Raw genomic sequence first — 13,809 nt, 5'->3', positions numbered from 1 at the left:
TTAAAATCTTTTTTTCTTTTTTTTACTTACTGTATGTTGATCTAGTCAAAGGCTTAAGGTTTATTCAAAATGCAAAACCTTTCTAGAACTTAATCACGAATTGCCAAGGATCAGGACCGCAGGTTATGCCATCCTCTCATCTGCTGGAGTCAGAGAAATACTGAAGGATCGCAGGTGACACACCAGGTTATCTAAGGGGTGCTTTTCAGCTTTTCTCTGAACCCCATCTGCTGGAAGGGAGGCATAATCCAGCAGTCTGGACGGATCCTGGTACATACAGGGAAGTGCCTCTGTGCAGTAGTTCAATGAGTGTTCACTTCTCCTAATGGACTTCCAGTACTTTCATAGTCGTCATACCCCAGTATTCTGTGGGAATGAATTTAGTCTTACTTGAAAAAACTAGAATTTACCTGCTGTAACTTCAAGACTGTGATGGGCTGCCCTTGGGAGCATATTGGAGAATCTGGTTTAACAGAGCCACAAGACCTTCCCAGCGCAGAGTTTGAGCGTACTGGAGACCAGGACTGCTGTGGATATGCTGGGGACACCTCCAGGGCCTGTGGAGTCACCATTGCTGCAGCGCCTATGAGGAGGTGTGTTGCTGGTCCTAGGTTGGGCAGGCTGTAGTTCAGGGATCCGGTGTTTGGAACAGAGCCCGCAGGAACAGAGACTGCTGGGGAGCAAAGAACAGGAACCTGCGCCAGCGACGTGGACGGCATCACCACGCAAGGAACGTTGAGCGAAGCCAACTGATTGGAAGAGACACCAACGGCACCAGGGGCCTGATTTGCTGACAGCAGAACATTAAAACTATTCAAGCCTAAGAAAGAGAGATAGTTAAAAAAATATATATTTATCAATCATCTTTAACTAAGGTTCCTGCAATATTTTTGTTAATTAAATTCTTTCCTTTCAGTTTATAAAATGTAACTGTTTAGGAAACTCCCTCACCCCACCTTGTCTGTGCCACTTCCAGCACACCCTCCTCAAAGTCTCCTTTTAAATTACAAAAAAACAAAAAAAAACAAAACACAAAAACAGGACAGCACTAAAATGAGGCAAAAAGGATATGCTCCTGTGGAATTCACTCCTCACACCAGCAGTGTTTTACATGTTGCTGGTGGAAGCGAGATGTGAAATTAAATCCACAGTATGATGTGTTTATTTCCTGTAGAAGCCCTTTCGAAGGTGGCATGAGTCTTGAAAACAAAAGTTTTTAAACTGAATCCTAGAAATTTTTATTTTTTTGTGCTTCTATTATCCCTTTCAAATGAAAGCCCAGTTGGAAGAGAAACATGCTAATAGTTGTGTACTTCAGGTGGTATTTGGTGCCTCAGACAGGAGTAGAATGAATCCTCAAACCTATAATAGGTGTTAGTGTATGTGTAAGAATGCGAGTTGCATGTTCTATATTTGGTGGGAATGTTCTGCGATTGCCTTATTGGAGAAGGGATCAGGCTCTCATTTGTGAGAATTAAAGTTATTCTCCCATGGCAGGGGTGAGCAAACGTTGAGCCATGACCCACTTCCATTTGGCAATTAGATATACACATACAATCATGAAAGGTATTCACTAGGCACTGCCAGGCAATGGCTCAAAGCCCCCATTTTGTTTCTCTTCAAGTTGCTAAAAGAGCTAAGTTCACACATATACACATGTATACAGAGAGGCAGATACCCAATACTCAGACATAGAGAAACAGATAGCAAATGTTGCTTACCTGTAACAGGTGTTCTCACAGGACATCACAGGATGGAGCCCAATCACAGAACACTTATGTCAAAGTTTCCAGAACTTTGACTGGCCCCTACTGGGCATGCCCAGCATGGCACTAACCCTGCAGCCAGAAGGGTCCCCCTTCAGTCTTGTTAAAAAGCTACAGGTAGTGCCGAAAATAAAATAAGAAAAACGTTACGAACCCAACACCGCAGGTAAGCAACATTTGCTTTCTCACAGGACAAGCAGGATGGTAGTCCTCACATATGGGTGAGTATCGAGCTGAGGATGTCCGAGCATGCACCAAATGTACGCAGGCGTGCAAGGCACTAGGCCTGGGATGAAATTAGGCCGAGGGCATCCTGAACCCCACCGGGCAGGCGGAAGGGTGTTGGTACATCACGTTGTAAATAGGTTGCGCAAGACAGACTGGCCAAAGATGGAATCTGTCTTCCGGCTTTGTCTAAGCAATAATGGGCTGTAAAAGTATGGAGAGAACTCCAGATGGCAGCCCTGTAAATGTCAGGAAGCGGCACCGATCATAGGTGTGCTACTGAAATCGCTATGGCCCTCACAGAGAATGCTTTAACATGGTCTTGAAGTGGAATGCCCTCTTGTTGATAGCAAAAGGATATGGAGTCTGCCAACCAGGAGGAGAGAGTCTGCTTACCCACAGGCTGCTCCAATTTGATGGAATGGAAAGAGATAAACAATTGAGTGCTTTTCCTGTGGGCAGCTGTACGGTCTAGGTAGAACGCTAGAGCCCGTTTGCAGTCAAGGGTATGCAAAGCCTGCTCTCCTGGATTGGAATGGGGCCTGGGAAAAAAGGTAGGAAGTATAATGGATTAATTGAGATGAAACTCCGAAGCTACCTTAGGCAAGAATTTAGGGTGAGTGCAGAGTACTGCGCAGTCCTGAAGAAGTTTAGTATAAGGCGGATAGGTAACTAGAGCCTGCAATTCACTAACTCTGAGAGCGGAAGTGATTGCCAAAAGGAAAATCACTTTCCATGTGAGATATCGAAGGTCACAGGATTGAAGAGACTCTAATGGTGGTTTCATGAGCCGACCCAAAACTAGGTTAAGGTCCCAAGAAGGGGCCGGAGGACGCAAAGGAGGCTTGAGGTGAAGCAAGCCCTTCAAGAAGTGTGTTACAATGGGTTGCACTGCTATGGGAACATCCCCGACACCTTTATGGAAGGCGGCTACCGTACTGACATGCTCCTGATGGAGGAAGTTTTTAGACCTGACTTTGACAAGTGCCAGAGATAGTCCAGAAACTTCGTGATTGGACAGGTAAAGGTGACAAGGGACTGAGAAGAGCACCATGATGTAAATCTGGTCCATTTGTAAGAATAAGATTTTCTCGTGGAAGGCTTCCGTGAAGCAATCAGGACACGGGAAACTGGCTGAATGATTAACTTTTCAACATCCATGCCGTCAGGGACAAGGCTTGAAGGTTGGGGTGGCGTAGGCACCCGTCGTTTTCAGTGATTAGAAGCGGGTCCTTTCCCAAGGGAATGTGCCTGCGAATGGAGAGATCCTGAAGTATTGGAAACCACACTTGGCGTGGCCAGTGTGGTGCTATCAGGATCATGGTTCCCTTGTCCCGACGTAACTTCACGAGAGTCTTCGAGAGATGTGGAAGTGGAGGGAATGCATATAGGAGACCGGTTGCCCATGATAGGGAGAACGAGTCTCTTGGCTGATACTGTTGGCTGCGAATGAGAGAGCAGAAGTTGTCTAATTTGCGATTTTGAGGTGACACAAAGAGGTCTATTTGAGGATAACCCCATTGTTGGAAAATAGAGTTCGCTACTGAGGGGTTGAGAGACCACTCGTGCGGTTGAAAGGTGCAACTCAGTTTGTCTGACAACACGTTGTCCACTCCCAGCAAGTAAGTGGCCCTGAGGTACATCGAGTGGGAGAGGGCCTCCGCCCATATTGGTGCAGCTTCCTGACACAGAAGGTAGGAGCCCGTCCCTCCCTGTTTGTTGATGTACCACATGGCCACCTGGTTGTCCATCTGGATCAGGATGACTTGATTGGAGGCACGATCCTGAAATATCCTGAGAGCATATCTGATTGCTCGAAGCTCCAGGAAACTTATTTGGTGTTTGGCTTCCTCTGGAGACCAAGATCCTTGTGTCTGCAGATCGGCCACGTGGGCTCCCCAGCCGAGGTTGGAAGCATCGGTGGTGAGAGTTATTTGAGGGTCTGGAGCCTGGAAGGGTAAGCCTTGGAGGAGTTTGACCTGATTTCTCCAGCAGGCGAGAGACTGAATGAGTGAGTCGGTTACGTGGGCAATGGTAGACAGGGGCTGAATGGATTGAGTCCTTAGATTCCACTGCATGACTCATGGCCAAGCGGGCCATTGGGGTGACCTGAACTGAGGATGCCATATGTCCCAGGAGAATGAGAAATTGGTGTGCAGTCGTGGAATGCTGAGACTGCAGCTGGTGTGCAAGAGACACGCGAGTGAGAGCTCACTGTCAAGGCAGAAAAGCCTTTGCCTGCAAGATGTCCAAGTCTGCCCCAATGAACGATAAGGTTTGAGATGGGACTAAGTAGGATTTGTTGTAGTTGACTAGAAATCCTAGTGAAATTAGAGTGTGTAAGGTAAGATGTAGGGATGACAGAGCAGCTTGCTGAGTGGGAGCCCTGATTAACCAATCATCTAGATGGGGTAGACGTGAACACCATGAGTCCTGAGGAAGGCTGCAACTACGACTAGGCATTTTGTGAAGACTCGTGGTGCAGACGCAAGGCCAAATGGAAGCACTCGGTACTGATAGTGCTTGGGGCCTACTAAAAATCTCAGGTATTTGCGATGGGATGGAATTATCGAGATATGAGTGTATGCGTCCTGGAGGTCTAGAGAGCAGAGCCAGTCTCCTCTTTGTAGAAGAGGAAAAAGAGAGCCCAAGGTTACCATTTTGAACTTCTCTCGGAGGTACTTGATAAGGGCACGTAGGTCCAGTATTGGACGAACACCCCCCCCCGATTATTTGGGGATTAGAAAGTACCGAGAATAGGGCACTGGTTCCATTGCCTTGGACTGGAGGAGGAGGAGGGAGACCTCCTGTTCCAGAAGGATGGAGTGATCGTATGTTCTCCACGTCGGTAGAGGTGGGGAGTCCGATGGAATGGAGAGAAAGTTCAGATGATAACCCTGAGCAATTATCGCCAGGACCCACTGGTCTGAGGTGATAGAGGGCCACATGTTGTTGAAATGGCACAATCGACCTCCCACTGGTATGTGGGGCAATGGGAACTGGCTGCTTCTCTCTCTATGCAGGAGTCAAAAACCGGAAGCAGGACCTGGTTGAGGAGCTGCTTGCGGCTTTTGTTTTAGTTGTCTGACGAGACTGGGCTTTTTGAAACAGTCTCGGAGAACTGGTTCTAGTTGGTGGTGGGTAGGATTTCTTCGGGCGGAAGAATGACTTCTTGGAGTCCTTCCGGAAGGGCTGTTTTGAAGAGTACTCAGGAGGCATCAGAGAGAGCTGTCTTAGGGTCTCATGCTGGTCCTTGAGTTCCGCCACTGTTTGTTGAATCTGCTCGCCAAACAGATTATCTCCTACACCAGGGTTTGGAGTTGATCTTGAAATTGCTGAGGCAGGGAGTCTATCAAGTCCTGTATCTGCTTAAATAAGACCCTATTATATTGGGTCATATAGAGCTGATAAGTGGCAATTCTGGAGAAGAGCATTGATCCCTGGAAGACACGGCGACCAATGGCATCTAGAAATTTCTGTTCCTTGCCTGAGGGAAAGGAAGTGTGAGGCTTTGATCTCCTTGCTCTTTTCTGGGCAGATTCTACAACCACAGATTGGTGATCCAATTGAGGTTTGTGAAATCCTGGAGCTGACTGAACAAGATAGGCAGTGTCAGATTTCCTGTGGACTGGAGCAACAGAGCCAGGATGTTCCCAGTTCTTTTTGAGGAGATCCAGAAGAACCAGGTGGATAGGGATGGAGGTTATTTCCTTGGGAGCATCCAGGAATTGTAGCAACTCCATCATTTGATGCCTATCGTCCTGTTCCATCTGTAATTAGAAGGGAACCAATTCAGACATCTCCTTCACAAAATTTATAAAGGTTAAAGGAAAGGTCCTCTGGAGGAGAACACTTTCTACTTTCAGTAGGTGAAGGCAAGTCATCGGTGTCTGGTGAAGAATCATCAGTCCAGGTATCACCTGCTCCTCTCTAGGGGCTAGAGGAGGATAGGGCGGTGGGATCCCCGACGGTCCTGGTCTAGGCTCTGAAGGACTCTAAGGAATAACTGGAGGCACCGATGAAGGCGTCTGAGGCGCAGGCATAGAGGGCATCGATGGATGGCTCGGTGGGGCCGGACGTATCTACACAGATGGCTGAGGCATCGGCAGAACTCCCGATGGAGGGATGCGGAATGGTGTTTCTCCTCCCGATGATAAAGCAAGCGGGTAGGGCACAGGAGCCATCGGTGGAAAAGCGGCTATGAGTGCTTCCATTCTCGAGAGCAGCAGTGCCAACGCTGCTGGAATCGGGTCGGTGGTCAGTTCCGCAATTGGTATCTGTGTCTGAGGAACCTGGAATCGATGCACCGCCTTTTCGATGGCCTCCTGAACCATCCGGTCCAGTTCTTCTCGGAGACCTGGAGCAAGCAGCCCCGGCTGCGTAACAGAAGAAGGAGGCAGAGGCATAGCCGGAGGGACCACCGTTAAAGGCGGAGTCGCAGCTCCCGATACCCGTCTGGGTGAGGGTTGCCTCGGTGACCCGGTCGCCGAAAAGGTCGGTGCCTTTTCTGGACAGGGTTTCTTCGACTGCGGCGAGGATGATGATTTCGCTCCCTCGATGGTCTGAGACTTCCGATGTCGGTGGTGATGTTTCTCTCTATGATCCCCACGATCCTGAGGGGGAGTAGAGGGTGTTAAAGGCAGAGAAGTTGTCGATGCCAGACGGTCACCGGCTGGAGGTCGATGCTGGCGCGAAGATGACGGTGCCGGTTCTGAAGACGTCTATGCAATGGACGGCGTCGGGGTTTGAGCATGGAAGAGAAGTTCTTCTTCTCCATTCTAGCCTTGCGACCTTTTGGTGTCATTAGGGCACATTTGGTGCAGGTTAGGACATCGTGCTCACATCCGAGACACATTACACAGACTTTGTGAGGGTCTGTAATGACATGGTGAGATTACAGTCTGGGCACCAGCGGAACCCCAACGCCATGGCCATGAAAAAATTGAGCCGCGGTACGGTCGACGGCCAGTAGGCCGTGAGGGCCAAACTCGAAGGTAATAGACGGAAAACGGATTAAAAAAAAAAAAAACAAAACAACTTACTGGAGTACCGTGGCTTGAAAAAGTTGAAGGAGGGACCCCTGTGGGGTATGAAACATTTTAGTAATTCCGTGAGGAAAATTCCTGTCAGGAATCTCTACAGAGCTCCTTAACCGTGTGGCTACTGCTGCGTGGAAAAAAGACTGAAGGGGGACCCCTGCTGGCTGCAGGGTTAGTGCCATGCTCAGAAGGAGCCAGTCAAAGTTCTGGAAACTTTGACAGAAGTGTTCCGTGATTGGGCTCCATCCTGTGATGTCACCCATATGCGAGGACTACCATCCTGCTTGTCCTGTGAGAAATCTTATATCCAGACCAAAACAGAGCCCCCTCAGACAAAGATAGTTACTCCATACCAAGACAGACACCAAACACACAGACAGGTACAGAGACATACCACACCTAGACAGAAAGATAGATACTGCACCCTTACACAGAACGCAGACACAGAGAGGTACAGAGAACACATCCAAACACACCACGCCCAGACACAGGGACACAGACCACACACATTTTGCCTTTATTTTCCTCCCCTATTTACCCCCTTCTTTTCCTACAGCAGGCAACAGCTGTGATCTTTCTTCCTGGATAGGGACCTGGCAGCATCAGGAACCCTAAGTCTGAGGCCAGAGCATGGAAAGCCTTCCTTGTCCATGGAATGCTGCAGAGGTTGCGCCAATGTCCAGCTCTGCCACAGAGTAAGCGGCTCCTTTCCCTGGCCAACCATTGCATGCTTACAATGAGGTCACTGTGCTCTGGCAGTTCCCTCCTTCCTGAGCATGCAGTGCTTTCACAGCACAGAAACAGCATAGCCATTTTTTTTTTTTTTTTTTATTACCTTGATTGAGCTACCCCTTCAGGATTGTTCAAGCCCCCGATGGGAGGACCCGCCCCCCAAGTTCGCTCACTCCTGTCCCATGGGACCCAAAGATTTTTTTTTGTCTTTCTATATCAGATAAAAACTGATTAAGTAAGGCAACATCTAATAGAAGCTAAATGTGAAACTGCATTTTATCAGAGGAATGAAAATGCAACAAGTAGTTCCTCTCTGCAGACAATTTTTGGAACGTGCTCCATATAAAGCATTTAAATGCATTATATAAAAGGCACAACCTTTCAATCTGTGTGAATGTCATTTCAAGACTGGAGTAAGTTTCAGACAGAGCTAATTTATGAAGTGCCATAGACTCTTTGTGTCTTTCATTTTGCATTTTTGCTGGGGAAGAGTATGGTAGAGTGAGGGAGAAGGTGATAGTTAAAAAATACTGGAAAATTGTACAATACCTACTTGAAATAAGAAGTTAATAGTTTCATTGTTTTGGCTCGTATAAAATTGGTCGTTACTGAATTAGAATTGAATAAAAAGAGTAACATGTTTTAAAAAAAGGCAAGGGGGAAAAATAAACTATAGTACTCATAATTAAATCAGTTCTAAAACAGTACTTATATATCCAGTGATTAACTAGGGACTTACCTGCAGCAGATGGCACATACAAGTACTGCGGCATCAAGGCTTGTGTCACATTTTCTGGAACACGATGTTCTTTGTACTCTAAGGATTCACAAAAATCCCCATTTCTAGATACATTTTGCTGCTCCTCAGTTCCCACAGACTCTACTGCATCTTTCTCCATGGCTGACATAAGACTATGACTACCAGACTCAAGGAAATGAGGTTTCTGAGGCAGCAAGGTGGTGCACCTGCTGTTCTGGAGAGACTTCCCATCTGTTACTTCAAAGGATTTCTAAAAAGGAAGAGAACTCAGTTTAAGACCATGGATCCAGTGATCCATGTGAAAACCTTGAAAAAGCAAGTTTGCTTACTGTAAACGGTGTTTTCCGCAGATAGGATGAGATAGCCATGCTGTCTAGGATGTCTTCCAGGACAGCCAAGGTGGAGCTTCACTTGGCTGACAGAGTTTTGCTCTGTGCAAGGCTGCGCATACTTTCCTGCATAGTGCCATCTTCCTCTCAGTCTTTCCAAAGCAGATTTGCAAAACACAAGGTGGAGACTGTCCGGGGAAGGGGGTGGTCAGCATGGCTAATTCATCCTGCTATCTATGGAAAACACCGTTTACGGTAAGCAAAACTTGCTTTTTTCTCGCAGATAAGCGGGCTGAATTAGCCATGCTGTTTGGGAGTCCCCAGCTGAGAAGGAAAGCGCACAGTCAGAAGATTCTCTTTTTTTTTTTTATGACAACACTGGACGGCAGCTGAAGGCTGAGTCTAGAGGGCTGCACTCACCTCATCCATGACAGCGGACAGGCTGTTCACTTCCTGACAGAATTTAGTATAGCTCTGCCCACCACTGCATCTGCTGCCGCCTGACGGTCTACGCAGTAGTGCGCCGTGAACGTGTGCAGTGAGGACCACGTGGCCGCTTTGCAAATGTCATGGATCAGGACCTCCCGGATATGGGCAACCGAAGCTGCCACCATCCGAACTGGATGTGCTTTGTGTGATCCCGCAAGAATCTGACTGCTTGGCATAACAGAACTGAATACACCAATAAATCCAAGTGGAGAGGGTTCTTTTGGTAACTAGCTGACCCGGGGCATTAGGTTGAAGGAGACAAACAGCTGCGAGGGTCTGGTTGCAGAGTGCGTTCTCTGCTTATAATACGCCGAGGCTCACTAGCAGTCTAATGTATGCAGCTACCTCTCCCTCTCATTCCGACGAGGCTTCAGGCAGAAGGTAGGCAGATGATTGTCCGGTTGATGTGGAAGGCAGAGACTACTTTTGGTAAAAAATAAGGATGGGTCTGCAGGGTTACCTTGTGATGAAACTCTAGGTATTGAGAATAGTGGACCAGCGCCTGTAGCTCGCTGACTTGCCATGCAGAGGCGAGGGCAACCAGAACAGTACTTTCCAGGAGAGGTACGTTGGATGGCCTGAGTTCAAGGGTTCAAACGGTGGTAGCATTAGCTGCTCCAGAACGACGTTGAAGTCCCACAGGACCGGCGGCCTGTGGCAGGACGGTCAAAGGTGAAGGATGCCCCACATGAAGCGAGAGATCAGGGGATGGTTGGAGATAGGAAGACCCCGGTGAAGATGGTGTTAAGCTGCAATCGTGCTGATGAACTCACAGACGCGGTCACCAGACCAGACTGAAAGAGGGAGTGAAGGTATTTCAGCAGGCACTCTGGGGAGCGCATGAGAAAGGGTCGATGCGTTTGGTGACACACCAAGCAGCATCTCGGAATCATTTCCCTTGATAGCTGTGCCTAGTAGAGGACTTTTGAGACAAGATGAGAACGTCCTGGACTTCAGTGGGCAGGTGCAGGTGAGTTAACACTGCCCTTTCAATCTCCATGTCGTGAGGTGGAGGGAGGAGTGCGGCGGGTGGAGCAGTGAGCCCTCGTCCTATGATATCAGGGTTGCACTGTGGCCTAGTGGGATGGGAGGTTCCGTGGATAGATCTACAAGATAGGCATCACGGTTGTCTGGGGCAAGCCAGTGCCACGAGGATGAGATCCACAGACTCTAGCATATATTTCTTCACAGTTCTGGAGATTAGAAGTAATCGGGGATATGCATACAGAAGCCCCCCAGTCCACGGTATGAGGAAGGCATCCGGCACCAGACAATGCCGGATTGGGTTCATGGAGCAGAGCGCCTGTACTTTCCTGTTGCTCTCCTTTGCGAAGATATACACTTGGCAGGCCCCAGTTCTGGAAGAGGCAGTCCACCACGTCCTGTCGCAACTCCCACTTGTGCAGTTGGAAGATCCTGTTTAACTTGTCCACCATGGTGTTTTCCATCCCGGGCAAGTAGGTGGCCTGCAGGATGATGAAACGTTGTTCTGCCCGCTCCAGGATGTGCATTGCTTTTCTGCACAACGTCCAGGAACCAGACCCTCTTTCTTTGTTGACGCAGAACATTGCAACCTGATTGTCCGTGTGGACCATGATGACCTTTTCCCCGAAGGAGGCTCTTAAACGTGCATAGAGCATTGCAGATTGCTCTGAGCTCCAAGAGGTTTATCTGCTGGATCTTCTCCCAGGGGGGACCAGAGGCCTTGCATGAGTATGTGATCCCCACCCTGTGTTCGAGGCATCCGTGATGAGAATCAGCGGATGAGTTAGGGGGAGAAATAACATCCCTGCTGAGAGGGTCATAGGCCAGAGCCACCAGAGCAGGTCAGATTTCATGCTGAGGGTAAGCCGAATCCAGCAAGACAGCGGTTGAGTGAACTGAGTCCATTGAGATTTCAGGCCCCACTGCAGCCTCTGGATATGCAAGCATGTGTGAGGCACCCCATAGATGGCTGCCATGTGCCCGAGCAAGGTCCAGAGCTGATGGGCCAACGTGTGAACTGAATCTCATCTGCAGGGCTAGGATACAGAGCACATGGGACCTGTCTACTGGGAGGAACGTCCGACCTTGAACAGTGCCAATACGGGCACCAAAGAACTGTAGGTTCTATGTGGGTTGAAGGCTGGGATTTCTCGTAATTGATCACAGAACCCAGGCCTTCCAGGCATTGGATCGTGGTGAGCAGGTTGATCCATAGGGCGCTGGGCTGGGGTGCCACCAGCAACCAGTCATCAAGATATGGAAATAGCTGAACTCCTTGTTTCCTGAGGTGGACCACTGCTACTGCTAGGTACTTGGCGAACACTCTCGGGACAGACAAGAAGTCAAAGGGCAGAACTTTGGACTAGTAGTGACAATTCTGGACCTGAAAGCACAGGTAGCGCCAGGAGGAGGGGTGTATGGGGATATGTGAGTATGCATCCTTGAGGTCTAGCGAGCACATCCAATCGTTGGGTTGGAGAATCGGTAGGATGGATTTGAGAGAGGTCATCTTGAACTTCTCCTTGACCAGGAACCTATTGAGGGCTCAGAGATCCAAGATGGAGCACAATCCTCCCGACTTCTTGGGTATAAGGAAGTATTGGGAGTAGAACCATTGACCCTGCTGCGAATTGGGAATCCGCTGGATAGAACGCTGGCGGAGTAGTGAAGATACCTCCTCCCGCAAGCAGCTGTAGTCCCTTGTGGTAGAGTGATGTGGGCTCACCACATGATGTGAAGAGTGTGGTGAGCCCACATGATGTGAAGAGTGGGCGCTGGCTTGAAATGGAGCACGTATCCGTCCTTAACTATGGAAAGAACCCAACGGTTGGAGGTGATCACGTCACAGGAGCTGTAGAAACGGGAAATCCTCCCTCCCATGTGGCACAGTGGAAGTGACCCTCGTGCCTCTAAAAGCCCTGGTGGGATTTTGGGTTGTTAGTGGTCAGTGGCAGTCATTGCTATCTGACTCCGCTGACGACTCCGGGTTTGTGGCTGCACGAATTGAGGAGGCCTCACCGAAGGGTAAGCTGATGGTCGGTAAGAGGAATAAGGCCGGAAAGGGAGTCACTGGAAAAAAGCCTTCCTATATGCCAGGTAATAGTTCTTCGACCCAGATTGGTCGAACGGTGATGCCAGGGACATGACAGCGATGTTCTGCTCTTTCAGCTGCACCACTGTCTCCCTCAACTTGCCCCCAAAGAGATTATCAGGGTGATAAGGGAGGTCTGCTAGCTTCCTGAGAACATGAATGGCACTGGCCCTGAGCCACGCTATCCTCTGGGCAGCAAGGTCTCCCACCGCGGTGTGGGTCGAAATCTCAAAGGCCTTTTATATCGTCCACAGAAGATGACTGAGACCTTCCTCCAGGTTGTGAAACTGCTGTGGCATCGCATCTGATTGTGAAGTGGTGGAAACGAATGGCTTAATGGACTGCAGGCACTCAGAGGTACTATGCGATATAGAATTGGTGTTGCTGAATTTTGGCATTCAGCAACCCCGCTTGAAATACCCGGCATCCGAAATCAAGGTATTTTGAGTCCCTTCATTTTTCTGAAGGGGTTAATAAACATGTGGATAAAGGTGAACCGGTAGATGTAGTATATTTGGATTTTCAGAAGGCATTTGACAAAAGTCCCTCATGAGAGGCTTCTATGAAAACTAAAGAGTCATGGGATAGGTGGCAATGTCCTTTCGTGGATTACAAACTGGCTAAAAGGCAGGAAACAGAAAGTAGGATTAAATGGTCAATTTTCTCAGTGTGAAAAGTGTAAACAGTGGAAGTGCCTCAGGGATCTGTACTTGGACCGGTGCTTTTCAAAATATATATATCTACTAGATAAATGAAGCTTGACCGACGTGCCGCAAATGCGCAGTAGAGAACAACTCTATCGCACATGCGCGGGCAGCACGTCGGTCAGAGCTTGCCAGTAACCAAAATGGCGCGGCGAGGAGCACGAGCAGTAACGGTGGCGGCGCACGCGAAGGAGGGAGGGAGGGACCTCCCCCGGAGATCTTCCGTCTGTGCCATCCGAAGGGGTTGTGAATGAGGGGAGGGAGGAGGAAGTGACTGAGGGGAGGGGAGGAGGGAGGAGGAAGTGACAGAGGGGAGGGGAGGAAGGAGAGGGAGAGAGACTAGAGAGTGAGGGAGAATGAGGGGAGGGAGGGAGGGGAGAATGAGGGATAAGGAAATGGACTGAAAAAAAAATGTTAATGCAGCCCGTTGTTACGGGCTTAACGGCTAGTATATATATATAAATGATCTGGAAAGGATTACGACGAGTGAGGTTATCAAATCTGCGGATGATACAAAATTATTCAGAGTAGTTAAATCACGAGCGGACTGTGATACATTACAGGAGGATTTTGCAAGACTGGAAGATTGGGCATTCAAATGGCAGATGAAATATAATGTGGACAAGTGCAAGGTGTTGCATATAGGGAAAAATAACCCTTGCTGTAGTTACATGATGTTAGGTTCCATA

At 48.7% G+C, this 13,809-nt stretch overlaps 1 protein-coding gene across 4 annotated transcripts in view; it reads right to left on the bottom strand.

Moving 5' to 3' along the window:
- The window catches only part of E2F7 (E2F transcription factor 7), a 77,285-nt gene that overhangs the window by 16,083 nt on the left and 47,393 nt on the right, over positions 1–13,809 (bottom strand). For all 4 annotated transcript variants that reach the window (XM_029597139.1, XM_029597140.1, XM_029597138.1 and 1 more), the window contains 2 exons: positions 8,502–8,772; positions 411–820 (listed from right to left, as the gene is read on the bottom strand). In XM_029597139.1, coding sequence (XP_029452999.1) covers positions 411–820; positions 8,502–8,772 — 681 coding nt within the window. The remainder of the gene's footprint in view (positions 1–410; positions 821–8,501; positions 8,773–13,809) is intronic.

Source organism: Rhinatrema bivittatum, chromosome 4 (assembly GCF_901001135.1).
Source record: "Rhinatrema bivittatum chromosome 4, aRhiBiv1.1, whole genome shotgun sequence".
Lineage (NCBI taxonomy): Eukaryota > Metazoa > Chordata > Amphibia > Gymnophiona > Rhinatrematidae > Rhinatrema > Rhinatrema bivittatum.
This window is presented reverse-complemented; position numbering and strand designations above follow the sequence as displayed.